At 31.7% G+C, this 22,586-nt stretch overlaps 1 protein-coding gene across 6 annotated transcripts in view; it reads right to left on the bottom strand.

The window, feature by feature from the left end:
* LOC133180996 (nuclear hormone receptor HR96-like) overlaps nt 1–22,586 on the bottom strand; it is a 124,848-nt gene that overhangs the window by 13,653 nt on the left and 88,609 nt on the right. For all 6 annotated transcript variants that reach the window (XM_061315494.1, XM_061315496.1, XM_061315495.1 and 3 more), the window contains one exon: nt 21,273–21,310. In XM_061315494.1, the coding sequence (XP_061171478.1) occupies nt 21,273–21,310 (38 nt within the window). The remainder of the gene's footprint in view (nt 1–21,272; nt 21,311–22,586) is intronic.

Below are 22,586 nucleotides of genomic sequence, written 5' to 3'. Positions count from 1 at the left end.
ACTTTTGTTACCGATGGACTTATATGCTGAAACAGTTTCTATTTGATCTTGGTTGACCGTTGTGAGTGAATAAATAATCTGTAGAAAAAATATCACTTTATAGCAACTAAGTTCTTAAAGATCGACTTGCACAAAACATCTGAGACTAATTACTTATAGTAAACATAATTTTCAATATGGCTGCTATAGCTGTCACCTTTAAGGTAGTCAGGCCTATTAACCTTTCCCAATCGTTCCAGGTCTCTGTGGTTTATCCACAAGTCATGCAGTGTCACTGGAAATATTCACCTAAACCTTAATTTTTCTTATAATATGGATGAGACTTCTCATACATATTAAACCTAAAGCACTTTTAACAGCCATTTCAATCACTTTTGACTTCTTAATTTTTCATAATAAATAAAAGGTAACTGTTTACCTGCAAAAAGAATGATCATATCTGACAAACAGAAAAATCCTATTATCCATTTTGAAGACTTTTTATCATTCAAAACTCAAGCAAAATATCATAAAGTGTACTTTTTTTCTCAACAGTGCATAAAGCAATTGACCTAGTTGATAAAGGTTGTGCTGTACTTCTGTGCTTAGATTAAAATGAGTGGTAGGATCCAGGTCTTATTAACCATACAGAACCCTGCTGATGGATCAAAATTGAACTGATTAAAAAAGATACTGATTGCATTACAGAGCAATCTCCCCTCCTCCAATTCTGCTTACTTCCATTTTAAAAGAAAACATCATAAATTACTCTTTGAAAGAATAAGTTGAGGGTAGGTGGGTTCCAACCAAAACCCTCAGTTTGGTAAAAATACCTGAAAGTCATTACATTGTTGAGTGTCATATGAAAATCATTTTTCATTCATAAGAACTTTATTTTTGCATAATTACACAAGACCATCTAGTTCCTTTCATTTCATGTATATTGTATTATTAAAGATTATGCAACAATAACCAAAATTCATGATTTTTCCCCTTGCTGATAAATACCAAATAACTATCTTGCAAAAATAATGTATTGTGAAATTTTTTTTATCATTGTCACATACCAAATAGAGAGGAGTCTACAATATTTTAAAAACTTCTAGTTATCTACTGCAAACTATACCTGAATTTGCTATACAAGAATTACTTCTTAAGGCATCCAGGGTACACAGTGCATAAATATCATTTTTGAGTGTGCACTATACACAATATTATTATTCAATGTAAGTTATTCAAAAATAATTCCCATTTCTGTTTTTGAGAAATTATGTCTCAAGTAGTCAGCAGCACTTTTCCAGTATTTAATATATAGTAATCAGCTAGCAACTGTGTTAAATTTACATCTGATTTCCACAAAAGTGCTTAATCCAGGATTTTAATGCCACGTTTAGCATATTACCTGTGTATATATATATATATATATATATATATATATATATATATATATATATATATATATATATATATATACACACACAGAGATGAATTTCAGTACAATGAGAGCATGGTTTTAAACAGCTATAGATGTTTCCTATCTTACATGTGTAGATACAAGTTTATCTAATGAAGGAAATTTTTTTTTTTTAAAATTAAGTATGAACTTTAATTTCTCCAACATTTTTCTTATCAATAGTGACATCTTTAAAATCTATATTAGAAATGCAAATAATAATCTTGAGGAAATAATTGTATAGAAACACGTATTTCTAATCAAAAAAATTATCACTTTAAACAAAAATATATTTGAATCATTCAAGTTCAATAACTTTTTATGTGAAAATATCAGAATAGTCTATTTTTTTGTGTACTGTCTGACCTTTTTTAATTTTATTACGTACATCACTGATTCTATGTATGCTTAGTCTCTGGGTGACACTTCTATGCAAAATAAGCCAGCATTAACTCTCTATCCATGGGATAAAATATCCTACATACCAGATCTAAGTGATTCTATAAAACATTTGTCAAGGATCTAGGTAGGTTCCAACTTTCTTTCATAAAATTCTGGATTGCATAATAATCCATGTTTATTACACACATGTTTCAATTTAATAAATGCCAAGAGAAACAAAAATTGCTATCAGCTGTGAGAAATCATCTTTCCACTTCTAATCAAAATTGCAAATTATACCATTCAAACAAGAGTTATCAACCTTTACAGGCAATCTGTTTTAATTTTCTGAATTTAGATCACATGACTTGTGTCCTAGACAAAGTTAGTGAATTCTTATCTACTACAGCACCTCCATATATCACAGAATCTACAATCAGACAAATTCTGTGGCCCAATGTTAATCCCATGTCAGTTCTAATTAGCTTAATTTGCTTGTTATTTATAAATGGACTTTACATCTCTAATTATGTTCTGTTGCAATTCAAGGGAAATCACTCCCATCCCCACAAATTATTTTTCCCCCACTTTTATCCGATCTGTAAACTAAGGAAACAGTCAGACATAACAATGATTAACTAATTACCATTTTCAAAAAGATTTTCTTATCAACATTTAATAGATTCTGAAGGAAGCTTTCGAGGGATTAAGTTTATGGAAGACGTACATGCAATCTCCTTTGTCAGTAACAATTTAAAATGTACAATCTGTTAAAAAGCTCTTATTTTATAGGCTCTGTGACATATATCCAAAGGCACATAAAATGCAAATCAGCGTTTATCTTTAAAATCATTTAACCCAATGATGAACCTTAAAGTATGCGTCTGTACATTTTAAGGCAAATTATTTCTCTTATCTAACAGTTATTTACATCTGCTGCTTTATTTTTTAACAATGTTTTAAGTTCTCTTGCCTCTTTTGAGCCCTCAAGATATGAAACTTGCACATGCATTACGTGGGTTACATCGACAGCCTGTGAACATTTTAAGGATGTTCATCTATTTTCCATTAGTATTGCTGTAGTTCAATCAGACGAATTCTTCCATCGAATTTCACCCCATCAGATTCCCTCGACTTTTCACACTGGCCGATTCTCAATGTCGAAATTGAAAGCAAAATCGAAGAACGTCAATATGCCCATTGACATTGAATTTGCAACACTGGGATTTCATTGAAATTCTGTAATTGACTTTATGCCTGTATAAATCCTGAATAGATTGGACCACGTCCAGCCTAAGCAAAGTTTTTTTTCGCAATATCTACAATATTCAGCATAGCCTCCCAGCTGTCCCGAACATTTACATACATGGATGTGGCTAATGTCCCAGGTGGTGATCATGCAGTCTTCTTTTCTTTTTAAAAACACTTTAAACTGATTGTATAGGTTTTAATTAAATATATGAATAGTTTTTTCTCAAATTTATTATCAAACTTAGTACAATTAAGAGAAAATTTCAAAAAATTTCAGAATAAGAGGAAAATATTTTTTCACAGACTGTGAATCAGCTTTTGTGGAGAAGATGCATAATGTATTTAGATCATCAGGATGAAGAATTCCCATATATAAATTCTCAGACTGAAAGGAATAAAATGCTATATCCAAACTTTAAAAAACTTGTTCTATTACTAATTTTTTTTACAGTTAAACTCAGGTTTCAAATATCTTTTTAAAAATTTTCAACCTATCTAAAGATCTTTCCTTTTAATATTTTTTTTAATGACTTGAGCCTTGAACAAAATATAGTTCTCCAAATTTCAAAGTATCAAATATCAGCTCGTGTGAAATCTCCTAGTGTTTGTATTATAGTTCTAAAGGCTAATTATAGCCTAGCTTGGAGCCATCTTCTGACAACATTGACAGAGGTTATTTGGTGCAGTTTTCAGAGAGGTGTTTGACCCTGAGTAACCTTTAACCTGCCCCATGACCCTGGTAATTTATGGACCTCTTTCATATTAGTGTATTCTGCATTACTGTCATTATCTGTAATGGGATGTCAGGTTTTTAGTACCAGAATACATAATCCTGTCCAAGTTGACCACTGGAAGTGCATGTTGACCAATGTCAAAGAAGTCAATACCGAAAGGGAAAAACCCTGAATGTGAAAATTGTTTGTAGTCAATATTAATTCTTTTACCATATAAGTTTATCTTTTCCTTGAATTAATATGACTTATACCGCAAAGTTTCTTAGTATGTAGTAATTATAGACAATGCAATGCATTTGCACTTTGTCTGCATGCAACTGACCATTTTTGATCAAGTATTATTTTTTCAGTATAATCCATGTTGCAAATCAGTTTGAAAACCATGGAGTAAATTCATAATCTACTGTGTTATATGAATCTATTTCAAAATTACCAATGTTGCTGATAGCACATAGAAATGACCTACTCTTACAACAGTTTATTTTACCCCTAAAGTAGGTATAAAAAATGTGCTATTCACAGAGAGTGGACTGCATGGGCTTTACATTTTGTTGCACTTTTGTTTAATTTTTTCTCTCCTCATTAAAATAAAACCAATGATAATGGTTGTAATGGCCTATTTACCTTGCTATATCTGTGATTATAACTATAGACAGGATTTGGGAAGATCAGTGGGGCTATTGATCTCTAAATTACGATATAAATATAGAGTTCAGTTGTTTTCACAAAGACCATGCAAGGAAAAATTAGGATTGTCAAATACATATAACTATAGGCCTTTAAAGTTAATTCAAAAATGAATATTTACCATGAATTTTAAAAAAAGAATGATGATATCATAAAATTATATGTGCATATTAAATAATAGTAATTAACTAAGTACTCTTGAAAATGATTTGATGACTTTTTTGAAAACAAATAAAATATGTTACATGAATTTGCTTTAGCTCTGTAATTATTGAATGCAACCTTCCCATTTCCACGTTGTACTTTATTAACTAGATAATTTATTTAAATTTCATTTTTTTTTCATAGATATATCTTATATCAAAAATGGGCTAATTGATGTGCAGCTCTTCCTTCAATTTCAGAAAATGTTTTGACCTAGTTGAAAACCTGAATGCATTTATAAATCATCAGTCATCATATGCATGAGAGAGAGAGAAAAAAAAAATAGAAATCTCATCTTCTATTAGAAATTGCATAAGAACACTTTACACACAGGCCAAGATATAGTCTTAATTCAATGCAAATATCTTTTTATATGCTGAATTTAAAATAAGTTCTGTCTTACACAGTTACTGAATTAACATTTCTGCACACAACTTGTTCTTTAACCTTTGAACAGGGAAGAGTTGGATATTAGATAGCCTTACTTTAAACTTTAGATCCCCCCAAAAATAAGCCCCCTTTAGAATTTTAACTACCCCATATATTAAAGAGCCTATCCTATTCAACAAAATACCAATTTTTTCCCCTGATTGCACACACTTAAGAAAAGGAAACTTAATTAGCTGAGAAATTACTGACGTATTTTTGTCGCGCACTGTATTCTTTAAGTTATCTGCAAGGCATGTGATCCTCATTTCTTTAAGAAGAAAAATACCTACAAATTGCTGTTAATTTTAACAAGCAAATTGCAGGGACGTGTGCTTTAAGAAAAAAATGCAAGGTCTTTACAAAACACCCAACTCAAAAAAAGAAAGAAAGAAAATGATATTAGCCACAGGGTTAAGGGACAATGTTATGAAGATTATGAACATTTTAAGCTGAGAGTATTTCGCTGAAAATACCCCACCTTTAAAAATATTTACAATAGGTATTTAGGTAAGGTAAGCTCCTTAGCATACAAACTGTAAGAGCCAATTACGAAATAAGGGTTTATGCCGGTCATAACAAATCATTAAGGATCGTAACAACTAAGTTTTTTATATGAATATTTCTATACTCATTCATTCGATTTATCAATGTATAAAAACTCCCTGCTTCTGCAAGTCATTTTTAACACATATTTGTTTCTGAACCCAAATGTAACATGATCAAGAACTTCTCTTTGTTTACCAAGTATTTGAAATCACATTACCCATCCTAAAGCAAAATCTGCAAAAAACTCTGTATTTGTAAGTATGCACACTTTACGCAAGAGTACAAAAGATTGAATCATATATTTATCATATGTCGACCACTGACGTAACCTTCTGACATCAAGAACTAATCCAAAGATCAAAATACACAAATTTTATGTTTTAAAAAGCTAAACAAGCAACATGAAATGAAGCATAAATTTTGAATTGTTTACTCTTTCACTAAAACAAAGACATACAAGAGAAAAGTTTTTAACAAGATCCACAAGAGTAATAAACATGTCCAAAGACACATCAATTTATCATGTATTTAAAACCCTTTATCAGAGGCTAACACAGTCTTGGAGTCGTAAATCAGACAGCAGACAGTTACATATGTAAACCAGCTAATATTTTATCACTTTCATTTCAATAAAGATGTTCAAATGATTTTTGTTTGTAACAGTGCATTTTGTGCAATGCTAGAACATGGGTGGGCCTAACTTCAGGATTGTGCATATCACTTAATTTACAAAAACAAGCTGCATTCTTTCCTTTGTTATTTTGGCTATTTAATATTCAAGTATTTAATTAATAATTGTTAAATAATATGAATTCCTTGTTATCCTTTTTTCTTATACTTTTAAAATCTATAAACATCAATAAAAATAAAACTCTACAATGGATTTGATCATAAATGTTTCTTCAAATTCATTTAAAAACCACATCAACAATTATTTCATTATGATTGATAGAAGAAACAATCTCTGTTGTACCATATTACAATGAGTCGACATGCATTGGGAAAAATTAAGGACCGGAAATCGTCAGACCAGCAACTTCCCAGGGGAAAAACTCCGTAAGACAGCAGATCTTATGTATGGAGCCGATACTCAGGAAAACACCACAGCTTATCTGTAGTAGTTCTTGTCCGGTTACCTCACATAAGATGCATTTAAACAACGCAGAAAAATAAAAATTGCTGACACATATACATACATCTCTCTGTGTGTAATAGGTTGCAATATGTAACACGATGAATAAGAATTTTGAGTCATATCTATATTTTGTATGACTAACTTAAAGATTTTCTTACATTTCAAGGACTTGTGACGGTAAGCAAGTCAAAAAAAAAAAATTCATGGAAAAAAAAAATTATGACCGATTCGTTTGAATAATTCATAATCAATAGCATCACCTACATCTATCCATCATCAAATTAATCCGTTCTCCATTACATGAAACATTAGACAAAACTAAATCCAGAGGCAATTAATTAAACCAGATAGAACATATATACAAACTTTCCATCTTTCCTTTTGAAATGAATTTTATAACTGTCAAACATTCATAAAAGGTGTACAAAAAATGCTTTCTACCACTCACCATTTAACAAAGAGATCTCCAAACAAACAGGTAAATACATCACTTGTTGGGTCCATCCGGGGTCGCATATAAGGACTGTATGACTGAGGGGGTCCAGCCATTGGATGATGATGACCAGCAGGGGGCATGTGTCCCCCATGATGGTGGGGTGGTGGGGGTCCATGAGGTCCCCCATAGTGCTGGGGGACGTGATGGCCATTATATTCAGAAAACATTATGTCCATATACAGCTAAGCAGATTATTCAGTAAATATATTCTTTGATCAATCCAATACACAGTCCAACTACTCAAGCAAAAAGTAAATATCAAAACATCCAGGTATAGAGGTCACAAAGATTGCCTTTAACTTTTTCTTTTATCTTAGACTGAAATCCATTAAAATAGTGTTCCAGTATTTCATATCCATTCATAAATATCTGTGTCACTCCAAACTGAGATCCTGTGCAGTAACCACTTCACGTTTAACTGACCAGTCCACGGATATGAGTAAATATTTATGAATTGTTCAATAAACAGGTTCACACAACCCACGCGTGTGTGATTGCCGGGCTAGTAGATTTAAATGTTACAGAATAACACTGCTGTATGTACTGCACTCAATACAACACTTAACCAGCAAAAGCACTTGATCAACTGGCTTAGTAAACAAACTGTGTCGCACAGTTCATCTGGTGCAAATTTCCCTCTTAGCCAATCAGTAACCAGCTTTTCTGACTAAGCCCCTCCCCTAAAGCCATTTTAGGACAGTGAAGGGAAGCAATTTACATACATATCCATTATAATTTTTTTTCCTCTATCAATTTTATCTTCAGGAAGATGTGAAAGATAGGGAATATTTCAACAGAACCTTTCACCACTTCTCTTATGCAACCAGCGTCATTATTTTTTGCACAAATAAAAAATTTCATCTTTAGGATGCCGTGATCAACAGATCCCTGCACTCACTTAAGGTAAGTATGTACTTCTCTATTTAAACACATTTTGTTTCTATGTCCCCTGGCTGATATCCAGAAATTCTGGGCCCCCGGGGGATTAATAGACATATATGATTACATATAAAAAAAGTGTCTGTGACATGTTATGATGCACATATTTGCCATTTAAGTTGGCACGACCTCATCTCCCCTTTTAATAGTTATATGGGAAAAAACAGTGTGGGCTTATCAGAACAAAATATCAAATGTTATGTAATATTTTTGTCAGCAACAAAATCCATTCCCACCCCACAAAAAAAATGGCCCACAGCAATCTGAATCAAATGTGCATAACAATAGCTCCCCTTGTGCAAGAGTTTGATTTATACTGCAGTTGGCTGACTTCTTATAAATACCAAATCATGTGTAATACATCAACCATTTGTAATACATCTAGATAATTAAGCTTCAAAACTCAAGACTCATGATTTCACAATGTATTTAGCTTTTCCATTATAAAAAATAAAAGGGAAGAAAAAAATTAATGCACAAACTAATCCTTAGATAAGACTTTGATTTCCCCATACCTCCTCCCCATAAATTCAAAACTCATCCCCCCTCTTTTTATGGTTGAAACATACATACATATATATATAAAAAAAAAAAAATTTATGGTAAACAGAATCATTGAGAAACATTTTAGCTGTTAGGAGCTGATAAATGTTTTGATGCCAGTTCATTGACACTTTTGAAGTACACTGATATTTATAGTCCAATACAATCACTACAGTTCATCAGATACAAATTCATTTTTCTTGTCTACATGCACTCTGAGGTTGTCATTTATAGTCATAGGACAGAGAAATATCATGCTGCATTCTGTTAGAAAATCTACCCATATAGAATTCAGCAAACTTTTATTATCAATCACGCTTTTATCTTCCTTTATATCCTTGTGCTATTTAATCAGGGTCATACGATTCCATTCCAATGCAACTTGCTGCAACAAGCTAGCAACAATGTTAAGTCAGGAAGTTACTTCTATCTATGATGGTTACACAAAATGGAAACTATTCTGCAATTTTTGTTGAATTTGATGACTGCATGTTGACAACCTCTAAGTGTCCTGTTCAGCTGTTTAAGAGCTGGGGTCAATTATAAAACTATTAACTAGAAGACAGATTTTTGTAAATGAAAATGAAAGTTGTAACTGAGAAATTTGAATACAGAAAACTTACTTATAAGGAAGTCCGATTCTGGGGACATGCATTTCTTGTCCAATCCTTGTAACAAAAATTCTTATATCAATGCAAGAACTTAGTGTTGTGAATTGAGACTGATAGCAAAAAGTTATAATTTCCCTATAACCAAGATTTCTTTAATTTTGGGGCTATTATAAGTAAGTTTTACTGTAAAACAAATCTTATTTTTAAATTTTATTTTTATTTACAATTTAATTTACAAATTTTATTTGTAAGAGCAATCAATGCCATTATATGCAGTAAATAAAATGTAATTAGGTGTAAAAAGCTAATTTTTGTGACTATATTCTTTTATCATTGAAATTTTCCTTTAATAAAAATGTTTAATATGAATTTTGAGGAATTTTGATTACCTAACAAGAAACTTGTCTCACCCTGGATGATAAAGGTTGATAACATAAAATATAAACTCATTTATCCACTATTCATAAAAGATTTATTCCGTAGAAATCTAATCATTAAGATTTAAATGTTCATCTTATCAATCTTTTGCACAATTTCAACCATCATTTGATAAAAACTTATTAAGATGAAGTACAAAAAAAATCTTGTGTACAAAAGATTCTGAGTCTGAAAAATTTCACACTGCAACAACAGTCTTCATTCATGTATATATACTGCTCTCTCTCTCTCTCTCTCTCTCTCTCTCTCTCTAACACCCCATTCTACCTTTTTTTTCTAATTAACACATAAAGCAGAAAATAACTTACTACTTAATTCATAATAGAACATGCCAAAAGTATTAACAAATCATTATCCAGGGTTTATCACTAAATGTATATTAATCAGCAGCATAAGTCCATCGACAATTTACATGTAGAAGGTCCACCTGATGTATTGAAATGTGGAAGATGCCAATCCATTAAAATTCTGATTTTAACCAATGAATTTAAAAAATAGTAATTAAACTTTTACAATAAGATCTTCTGAATATGTTTGTAGTCCTGAATCTGATAAGGATTTGACCGAATAACATATTGCATCCATCAGTTGCTATTTTGTGACACAAAAGGGAAGTACTTCAAATGTGGCAAAATGAACGAAGAGGGTAAAAAAAAGGGGGGGGGTATGCTCTGCAAAAATGACTCAGAAAGAGCTGTATGACTTTCTATGTCCTTAATTAAAATATGATATTTTTGGTATCTTCAATATTTTAAGTACATGCAATGTTCATGTAATTTAGCACAGATTTCAATTATTATCATTTGCAGTCAGAATGTGCAGGTGACCATTCATGATGGAGAAGACCTAAAAGTATGGACTTCCTTATCTTATGACATACAAAATGAAGTGATTGTTTTTTTTTGTTTTTGTTTTTTTTTAATTATATTTCATTATCTAATGTTTAGTACGTAGGAATGAAATAGATGAGTAGATCAAGCTAATTTTCTTTCTTTGTAAGAGTTTGGTACAAGTAAAACCTGCATCTAACACCTCTCCTCCCCCCCCCCCCCCCCCCCCCACACACACACACATTTCAATTTTATATGAAAATTCCTACATTAATTTTTTTTTTTTAACTCAATGGTTCAAGTTCAGTAAATTATACACAGAAATGTTATTTCTAGAATGTCTACCAGAATTGGAGAAGGTGCACAATAAAGTTGTTCCAATGAATCTCGGTTGACCAAGATTAATAAGTTAGTACATTATATTAAACCCTATTTACCATTCAAATTTAAATTTGAAATTTAATTTTAAATTTTTAACTGCATGTTTAATAGAGCCTTCTCAAGATGGCCACTTTTCTCACTTCAAAGTCAATGTAAAATGCATGAACAAAACTAGTCGAGTGTAAAGTCACAATGCAACAGCTTTCATACAATTTTTCAAGAGGCACATAAGCCACAATGCTTACCTGATCGAGTCACTATCAATAATTACTGAATATATACATACACAGAAACCCCTTACAATGGTAACTACATCTTTGCTAGCCAAGTGTCTGATTCATATCCCCTCATTGAGAACAGGGGATACGAATCGGTCACTTGGCTGGCGAAGATGTAGTAACCATGATTCCAGCGATTCACAGCATTAATTTGAGGCTTGAAATCAACATGCCATAGTCTCTACTTCTGTGTAAATTAATTGTATTCACCAAAAAATTTCTTTGGTACATGGAAATGCTTGTATATTAATGTGACTAAACTTTGCACTTCTATTCTTGTGAAAAACATTTTTAAAGCTTTTTCTACCTATTGTGGCCAATAAACTTGAATCTACATTAAATAAGTATATCTGTATGACTTATTGTGGCCCTGTTATTCTATTTCAATGCAAAACTCGGTACTCCTATTGTTGCCTTTCCCAAGTCTAAAAGGCCATGATTTCAATAAAATCAGATTCTATACTATGTGGAGATGCTTGCATATTAATACAACTAATTGTGACCCTCTTTTCTTGATAAGAATGGATGATTAAGCATGATGTTTGCTGTAAAAATTTATCCCCCCCCCCCCCCAAAAAAATCTGAAGATAAACAATTCATAAAAATCACAGCTGTAAAGTCACATCACTACTGTATAAGAATGCTTGAAGTGCTAAGAAACACAGGACTCACTTAAAATATTCTTTTATTATTTAAATCAGAGTACAGATGTTTAATATATGATTGTAGCGTATAAACAAGGAAGAACAGAAACCAATCCTCAATACAAACTAAATGAAACCTTTAAAACAAAAGTCCTTGAGGCAGTGAAACCCTAACAAAAATCAACTGCATAAGTGCACACAAAAATAGGAGAAAAAGTACAATGATCTGGGAGCTACCTAGAGTACAATTATTAAGGATGGGACGACTGAGGGTTATGATCTTCTATTTCCTCCCGGAGAACACCACAAAAGACGGTGATAAAACCTAACTACAGATATGGAAGCCTCGGATTCTGTAATTAAATTGAGTTAGTTAATAAAACAGAGTTTTTCTCTTTCATCAATTCGATTTGGATGCATTATGCTTGGGTTTTTCTTCTGATCCTACAGATCTGCACTTCTGGCTTCACTTGGGTTTGGAGTACTCGTTATATTCATCTAAAAGTCTATAGCCTTGTCATTTTATAAAAGTGCACAGGTATTTTTTATCAATAACTCAAGAAAAATTCTGTGGAACTTTCTGGCACCACATTATTAATGAATTAATTTTGGTATCAACAATACATAGTCAAAGAAATAATTAATGAATCTCATGAATTTAAAATATAATAAACTTAATAAACTTTATTGTTCATGTTAACTTTTCTGGCTATAATTAATTAAAATCACATATAAAAAAAAAAACACTTACAAACAAACAAACAAAGAAAATTAAAAAAAAAAATTAAAATGAGAAAAAAATCTATGAGAAATGAATGCTCCACCTCCCAAGGTACATTAGCATTGCAACAATTAAAAATGTACCTTCCTTCTTTCATCCGAGATTGATTCATCCTATGTAATATCTAAGAGCTAAATAAGTCTCATTGTTTGAAGTTCATTATGTCATATTTAGCAAATTTATATATGATCTCTTTAGTATGTATGGTAAAAATGTTCTTAATATAGAGATATATCAATGTAAGGAGTTTTCTTAAGTAATCCTTTATGGAATTAAATAAGATGAGCTAAGAGCAAAATGAGGAACTAATGTGAAATTTAAGGACATAGGAAAGGTCAAGGTAAAAGAATTTTTGACATTTTTGTTTTATTCTTACCAACTTGTATCAGTATACAAAATTTGATGAAACCATCTAAAACACTTTTTTAAACCTAGATAACTGCAAAATGAAGGAAAAGTGAGTTAAACTTCATTAGAAAGTTCAAGGTCATAGGAAGGTCAAGGTCATATGGAATGTCAAGAACAGAAAAATATGACACAGTTGAATAGTTCTCACCAACAATATGTTTCAGTGCACAAGTTCTATAAAAATATCTTGAATATAGTTACTTTAAAACTGAACTAAATACAAAATAGAGAATAAAAATGTAAAGGTCACATGGAAGGTCAAGGTCAGAATATTATGCAATAGTTGAATAGCTCTCATCAATATGTATCAGTGTCTGAATTTGTATCGAACTCCAAGAAACTACAGATTTTTCTTGTCAATGGGTCGCACACAAATTCAAAATGCAAACTAAATCTATTGCAAATCGACCAAAATGTCTCAATTATAAATCAACACAAAAATTTCTAGATTTTTGATAGCCTATCATTTTGTTTTGAGTCAAGGACTTGATAAAACTTTTATCCCTAGTTAATCTTGATAGTTTGTGAAATTTTCAATGAGCAAAGGTGAAATTTAGCAAAATCCTAATTCATAAACCAAATCCAGAATAATATGCATTAAACATTTTCTGAAAATCTTCATGAATTTTTGCAGAGATGATACTGTACCTTGACTCTTACATGTAAAAAATTATTTTAGTACAGTGTTATAATATATTAATAAATTTCTCTTGGTAAGTCCTTGCCTTGAAAAACACAGAGTTGAATCGAAGGGAGATAATTCAAACTGCTTTCCCAATCAAATTACTCCATGAACCCCAATAAGAGATATGGTGATCTACTGAATACTGACCATTATCATGTCAGGTGAGGTTCCTTCTTAAACCTGTCACTTCCCATAGAGTGCCCTTAACTTATGATAACAAACCACACAAATAAATAAAATATTACTAATAATATCCTTGAAATTCAAATAGTTAAGCCCTACCTTTTTTCAGACAAAATATTTAAAAAAAAAAAAATCAATGATTATCAGTTTGGGCGTGGGATGCATCACAACAAAATACAAAATTATCTCATCAACTGCAGTCAAAGTTTTTTTACCCTTTGTTGCTTCTCATAAATTTGCTGCTTGATCGTTGATGCACATTCTCATTATTAACATGTAATGTTAGGGATGAAGCCATCACCTTTATTCCTGTAGCCATCTATTGATTACATAATATAATGCAGTACAAATATTTAAACAAGGCAGGGGTTATATTGACCCAAATCTTCAAATCGATCTGAAAAGTACTTTTAAAGCATGTCCAATCAGCCAATATAAGGATAAGCTTGCGACTTATCTCCCTTCACCGCAGCCTTTAGTGTCTTTGAATATGACAACACGCCAAATTGACTATAAAGAGCAGTCAGGTACATATATTGTTTTTAGATCAGACCTATACATTCTAATACAATGAAACATGCTTATAGTGCCAGGGACCGACAATTTTGATTCGTTATAATACAAAGAAATTATAATTTGTTCAAAAACTACTGGGAATGAAAATGACACTTTGCTGTATGCTAAGCATGGATTCATTACAAATGTGTTTGCTATAACCATGTTTTACTGTATTTCCATTCTTCAAGACCTCAATCCATGTTCCCTACACACATCCTCTGTTTATGTCATTAAACCAATACAATTTTAGGGGTAGCCAAACCTTGTAGCCAAATTGCATCATGTAAGAAAGAACATTAGCCTTATGATTTAGCTAACTATACCCTCCTCTTTTTATTTTTTTTTTTTTATTTCTTTTTTAAAGCCTATAACTTATTGAAATCTCTCTAAATCTAATCTAAAGGACACAAATGTACTTCATAAACCCTTGAGATATAATTTTTTGTCTTTGCTAGACTGACTGCAGGCACACATAACATTTGTATTATCATCTATCTCCCACCATTGTTTATGTATCATTTGAATGCATTTTGCCATTGGAACTCTTCCATAAAAATCTGTCCAAAAAAATCCCTTGCCAGGTTTATCTGGTACTTTGGCTAATATTCTTGCAATGAATGATATGCCAGCTCAATTAAATGGAGACATAGTGGAGGGGGTACCCTGTGATTCTGGTCCTGTCACCCTGCAGAGGGTGCATTCTTGCTGCATCTTTATTTTTATTATATCTGTGCCATGCACATTCACACTAACTGCCTTCTAACATATTTGTACTGTTACAATGACATAATGTGACCTAGTTTTCAGAGATCAGTTGGTGTAATTTTTTTCTTTGGAAGTAAATTGAGTTCTTAATTTTTTAATGCATCTATCATACTAAAAAAAAGAAATATTAAACTGATAATTATAAAATGGAATCTTTGTAGGCACGTTGATTCTTAACTTTTCTCAATGCTTGGGAGTATATCTTGAATCAAAAACAAATCTGTGCCCTAAAAGTACGCTTAATGTACTGCCGAGATCATCTCAAATTTATCACTCCAATTCCATATAAATGTTAACGCCCAAGAAAAAGGAATGAACAGATAAACCTTGTACTATACGTGCTATTAAAGTGAATCCAATGCAAATGAAAGCCTACTGCTCTTCAATAAATTAATTCAACTCTTCTCACCAGTTTGATTGATAGCTAAATTATTAAAACCACCCAAATCTCCTGACACCGATTAGAAAACATTTCTAAAAATAAATAAACATTTGTGTTCATTTTACTAGGAGTTTTACATCTTGTCCTGAAAAATTTGGATATACTTAATGTCACTTTCAATTACTTGGCCACAGCAACATTTTTCTAAAGCTTTGTACTTCTACCTCAAGTTTTGGTAATAAGATTCAAAATGGCTTATGCTGCAGAAAACTAAGAAGATCCCAAAATAAGTTCTAGGTCAATGAGGGCACTGTTGGATTCACTCACTTTGAGATTGCTGACTGTACCTTCATCTATACATGACCGACATATTTTCTTTTGTTTCTGTGGCAACTTATTTTTTTGTAACTTAAATTCTCTCAAGATGTTATATCCCAAGACTTCTCAAAGCAGTTCTAAAAGGAACTCTGTAAATTAACAGAGACTGTGTTAAATATATATAGCATATGTCATTATTTTTAAGGAGCATCTTCTTATTAAAAGTACCTATTAGACAAAGTAACATTTATGAACCTTCTAAAACTAAGATATGTTTATTGGCAAACTGTATGGTCCTGTCCCACATCCTCTTTGTTGAAAACATGCATATGAAAAGCTTCAAATTTGGTACTGTGTAATACATCCCTATTGTTCCACTGAAAATCAATGAAGGTTCAATACTTAACCTGAATTACCCAGTATCCTTTTTTTCAAACAAGGTTATAGATTTCCCATTTGTATCTTTCATGCTTGAAGGTTTAAATGGCCTATAAAATGGCACTCAGAACAACTTATCCAGAATTTTTTTTCCCTTTTGTATTACCAATTGAGAACAATTCCAACTTCTGTCCAGTGAAACACTGACCTTTGGCAATGCTATGGAACAATTCTGAATTCCCTTGTATCTCACTGAACAAAAAAGTCATCTAAATTGATTAAGTAAATGAATGGATGCCCACTAGGGTTTTCTTTGCCAAGTTAGAGTCTAACCTTTACGCAAATAACCAGGCAGTACAACTGGGAGTCCAGTCCATTAGTCAAAATGAATCAATCCGAATGGACACACTATAATATAGAGTATGAGGTAATATTTTTTTTCAAATATGGACAAATTTGCTCCTCTAAAAGCACAGTGGGCAGGAAATATGGTAAGATAAAGCTGTTATGGCAAAATGAACAGCATTTTATTCTCTTTGTGGAGCCAGACATCACATAATCTGATGATGAAGCTAATTTGATTACACATATATAGAAGCTCTACATTGCCTGTACTCGAAATGCTCACTCCTATTTGGGTCTTGTTTCATCAATCTGAATTATGAATAATTTGATAATACTGTATGTATACTTTTCACTGCACTTATTTGAATATTATTTTGCCCGCTGGTGAGAGTTATAATAATATTTACCAAGCACAAAAATAGAACTATTTTATACGAACTGCACTGTACAGAAAGCGGCTAATTTTTGGCATCCATTTCTGGATGTACTTTATGTAGAATTACTCAATTCTTATAAGGACATTGGATCCCAGAAAATTTGTTTCCTGAACATTCTATGCTAACTTAACTTGAATAAACAACATGTCCCATGGACCTAGGGGTATGGGGTTTCTTCTAGCAAGTAAGTACAGTAGTACTCACAAAATCCAAAACAAAGGTTCATAGATAAAAGGATAAAAGACAGTTTACCAAGTGGTTCATGATTTGTCAAACAGAGACAGAAGGGAAATGAACCCTGAAAGATGTATTGCTTTGTAATACATCATCTAATGACCTCATGTGTCAACTGTATACTTCAATACATAAACAAAGTTCAAAAAATCTAGTAATTGGTAATCAAGACATAACCTCCTTCTAAATTGTTTTTGCTTAATATGCTTTGTCAGCTAGAATATAATGGAAATACAGTGAAACCTGTCTAATTCAACATGCAATGGGAGACGAATAGACAGGGTGTCTGCACAGTGTAAAGGACATATAAAAATCAAAGTACTCATAGTACTGTAAGCCAGGCTCATCAAACAAATTAATTATAATTCTCATTGATTAAACAAAATAATGATAATAAGGGCCTCAGGGACATCTTATATAAAAAGAATTGAAAAATTAAAACTTAATTCATAAGCGTAAGTTTTTTTGATGGTCAGTGTTGTCCTCTAAAAAGATGAAGAAAAAAACAGGGACAGAAATCCAGGCCAATCCATTTGTTTACTTTTACCGATGTCAGGTTAACTCTAACCCTGATTAATTCGGATCATAGTATAAGGTCCATAAACATTTACAATCTATTGATTTTTTATATAACTATTTTAAAAAAGAATGGAATTATCAAAATCATTATTATTGATATTTATTTGTGTAGAAAAATCTTTGTTTTATTTTGGCTGTTAAATTTAGCATTGGTATTGGCTAAAAAAGCAGTTTATAGCAAGTACTAAATTTTTACACATAAATATAATTTGGAGGCTGTTTGTCAGCTTCCAGTTTGAACAGGCTGACAAAAGCCAGCTACTGATCTACAGGCAATAAGCCCCGCTAAACAGTAAAATGGGAATTTAAATAAGGGTCTAAATTCACAGGGAAATGGATTGCACAGGTGTCAGATTAGACAGTTTTCACTGTATATAGTGGCTTATCTGCCTCAAAGTGTCACTGACTTCATTTTTGCAAACTTTCTCACCCTCAAGTTGCCTCAACATTAATAGATCACTAAATGCACAATGCATGCAATAGCAAAAAGGTTCAAAATTAGTTTTTATTAGTTATTTTTAGATTGAGGCAATGTTGTAAAGACCAAATAAGCATTAAAAGTTTTCTTTAAGTTAACTTTCTGAGCACTCTTCCATCAGAGATGAGCACTGACCATGAAAGCCTCTCTGACGCTGGCAGATATGTAAAACAATTAGTGTAGTTCTGGCCTTCTCTGATGTAATCTTATCACTTTGCAAGTCATGCAGTGATTCAATCAACATTCTTAGAATTCTCCCTATGCTTATGTAATATAAAACACATTCATCAACAAATGTCATTACTGCTGCAGCTTGCCAGCATTCAATATATATCTTTGTCTCTGTTGAAGTAATCCTCAGCCCCCCTCAAAAAATCTAATTCTGTTCTTCCTTGCTGCAGCCACACCTTTTGTTATCTGAAGCATATTACTCAATTCTTAAGCAGTTATTTTTTTTTTTCCAAAATAAAAATTAAGAAAGTACAAAGCACTCAAATATTTTTTTTTTTACAACATATATTGAAGATTTTTATCTAAGTTAAAAATGCAACACAAGAGATCTGTGTCCCTGATTTTCTTTACTTGCATGGGTTTCCTTATCCAGAAAGTATTTCAGGTTCTTTGTTCTTTTTTTTTTTTTTAACAGTTGGCTTTTTATGAAGAAAATATCATCAACTGTTATTGACAAAACACTGATTTTCATGTTAACTTTAAAAGACATAGTTTTTAAAAAACATTATTTTTTTTTTTAATAAAAATTCAGCCATTAGCATTTGTAAATATGCAGTTGTTAACTAAGCCCTATCTATCTTTTTTTTTTTTTTTTTTTTGCAAAAGTAGAAATCACTCAATTAGCAAAAATGATCTCTCAATTAAATGGCAAGTAATTTAAGCCTGAAAGCCTTTTAGGTACACAAAAATTGTTAAAATATATTATATATTTTTTATCATCATCAGAAATGTATAAAACCCCTTCATTAAAGATTTTAAAAGAATTATCAGCAAAGCATCAAATATGTCACTGACATCACCTAAAAAAGCTAAATGTGTGTTTATTGACTGTATTTTACAGACAATAGTATTAGTGAACATAAACATATGTAGAATGTCAGTTTTCAATATAAATTTTCCTTTTACCAATGGTCCCATAACAACACTTACCAAAAAAAAAAAACTTTTGCAATTCAAATACCAATGTTAGAATGAAAAAAATAATTAGCTTGGGCATTATCATATCTGATATCACTCAAAATTGGAACTGTTTGAAGAAAAACAATTACAAGAGAACAGTACAGTTGACACATATGGTACAAGAGTCCTCGTGCGACTAATGGTTGTATGCTTCTCTGTTCATGACCCTCATATGCATCACAAGGAACAAGCGCTTCAAAGTGTTGACAGTTTGGGCTAGGAACCAGCTTACACGCAATGTGATTCAGACATGTCCAAACACTGCTATCCTTATTATGACTTATACATATTCATCACCTCTACTTAACACAATTTTTTTCCCGTGATCTTTGTCGCTGATAAACAAGTTGTTTTAGTAAGAAAACGTGTTCAACTTCATTCCGAAGAAGTATATGGCAACTCCGCTATAGAACAGGCTATCACGTACTTTTTGTTTAGTAAATTATGTATAGGCATTGTAAATGAACCGCCAAGTTGCAATTTTATTCTGTTAATTATATCATCAAAAATCTAACATATCCTGGGAAATAAAGGAACTTTTCTGATGAATAATTAACAAAGATAATTACACCAGCTTGTGTTTATATCTATAAGACAAAACCTTTTTTTGACAATCAATGAATAATTAATGAAAATTACATTGAATCTGTGGGATTAGGGCTCAAAGAAACATTTGAATAAATGGGTTTAATCAACTTTTACAAAAAAAAAATCTAGGACTATCTAGTAGTTAAGACTTGGTAACTGAATCCAAATCTCAGAGATGAACAAATTTAAAACTAGATTAACTCAAACATTGATATCTCAAAAACCCTGGATAGGATATGTCAAAGTGAGTTAGGAGTTCCAATCACTTTTTCTTTCCAACATCTTGAACCCTCTGAGATGTAGAACTTTTTTCTTGGTCTCATGGAGTTTGAGATTGTGAAGTTTGACTATACCTGCATTTCCTAAGTCTACCATCTACAATCTAACAATTACCCACAGTTTTCAATATTTGTCACAGGTATATTTATAGAAGAATAAATTAGTATCAAACACACAGACAGACTAAAATCAATGTCCTTAACATTGAGATTTGTGTGCATCATACATATTAGTGCATGATGTCATTTTGCTTGGATCTGCATAAAACTGTGTCATATACAATAAAAGTTTGTGTGTGTGTGTTTTTTTAACTTGCAAATGTCCATGTGCCATAATGACTCATTCTGCTTTTCATTCTTAATTTCCTCTAACAGACTAACAACTTATTGGCAATAGATGCTTAGGTATTTGACCTTATAGTTGTCAACTAGCAGTTGTGAAGTTTATGACAACAGGAAGCAAACCATTTTTACCTATCACATTAGATCTGCATGAATGCAGGCTATATTTATGGGCATATGGAAATTATCAATGAATGCAAATCAAGCCTGAAAAGGAACTAAATTTTTGCTGAGTGGGAGATAAAGTTGAATAGATCACTTAATTCTCCAAAGGGAAAAAAGAAAAGAAGGATAACTCCAATTTTTTAAATGGATATTTTTTCTAATTTCTGAATTGCATTTATCCCCCTTTCATCACAATCTCTCTCTCTCTCATTCATTACCTGAGATCCATCTTCACTGAGGAATCATCATAAAGATACTGAAAGAAAAAAAATATCATAAAGATACTGAAAGAGAAAAAAAAAACCCAATCAGATGCAAGAATAAAAGATTTAACTACCAAGTTTAACTTGTAAACTAATAATTAAAAATGTTTGTCTACTACAAATCAATAAAATAGTAAGCCCTACATTAGTTTATTTATGTCACATGCCTTACAATTTTACACTCAATAAAAATTTAAATTAAGAGAATACTGGGGTGTTCAAAAACACAAGATCTATCTCATATACATACGAAATACCCTGCAGTGAACTTCATTTAGACATGCACTTGGGGGCTTATTAAGAAATAGCATGAATAAGGGAAGATACTATCATTGTAAACCATCCTTGAATTACCGCCTTTTAATTTTCATTACTCCTCTCTTTATAAAGCTAACAATGGCTTCTGATAAAGTTTATAGCTTTTGTGGATCTAATTGTTTAGGAGTCAAATGTACTCCAGAATGATTATAACAGCATATTAATTTAAATTGGCCTTATTGTGTTTAAATATGCAGATCCTTGTCAATTTCTGACAAAAGACTTGATGCCAATGGTTCTCATTGAAATGATGGATATACTGTAGGTTATTTTCTGGGTTGACTTGTACCTTAGGTCTCTTAATTAATAAACTGCCACTTTATCCATCAATTACCATTAGTAATGTCCTGTATATATAAATATGCAATTCAAATATGTTAAAGCAACTTTGAACTGAACTTGTACTTTTGTTTAATTTTAAGGCTGTGGGGTGGGTAAATTGTTGAATTATAGTTGCAATAAATCATTTAGATGGACTGAAGGGAAAAATGTGAATCCATTTTTTAAAAAAGAGAGTTTCTTTATTTGAAATATTTATGTCGATCTATACAGGAAGATTATTCGCTTAGAAAACTTATTTGGGGTGCAACTGCATCTCTTAAACTTCTGGAAGTCATTTGAAATATACATAAAATTATTGGGTCAAGGGGTATGAAGTTGGTGGGTGTGTATCATTACCGCTACATTTTCAAAATTGTCATTACTGCTACATACTCATTACCGCTACAAAAAAAGTTTGCATTACCGCTACATTTAAAAGTATATATATATACATTTCCGCTACATTGCCTCTTTCGATGCATGTACAGATTGATTGATCTATTAGCTAGGTGACAACATAGATGACTCAGATATACACTGTGTACCCCATGCTTAACGCCAAGCTCTTTTTAGCATTGATCATAAAGGTTTAAGTTACATAGAGATTTATCATAACTGCACATTTTAACA

The sequence above is a fragment of the Saccostrea echinata genome, unplaced genomic scaffold (assembly GCF_033153115.1).
Source record: "Saccostrea echinata isolate AGI-Se365-2 ecotype Australia unplaced genomic scaffold, CSIRO_AGI_Sech_v1 ptg000008l, whole genome shotgun sequence".
Classification (NCBI taxonomy): Eukaryota; Metazoa; Mollusca; class Bivalvia; order Ostreida; family Ostreidae; genus Saccostrea; species Saccostrea echinata.
The sequence above is the reverse complement of the archived record's forward strand: the minus strand, read 5'-3'. Positions and strand labels throughout refer to the sequence as shown.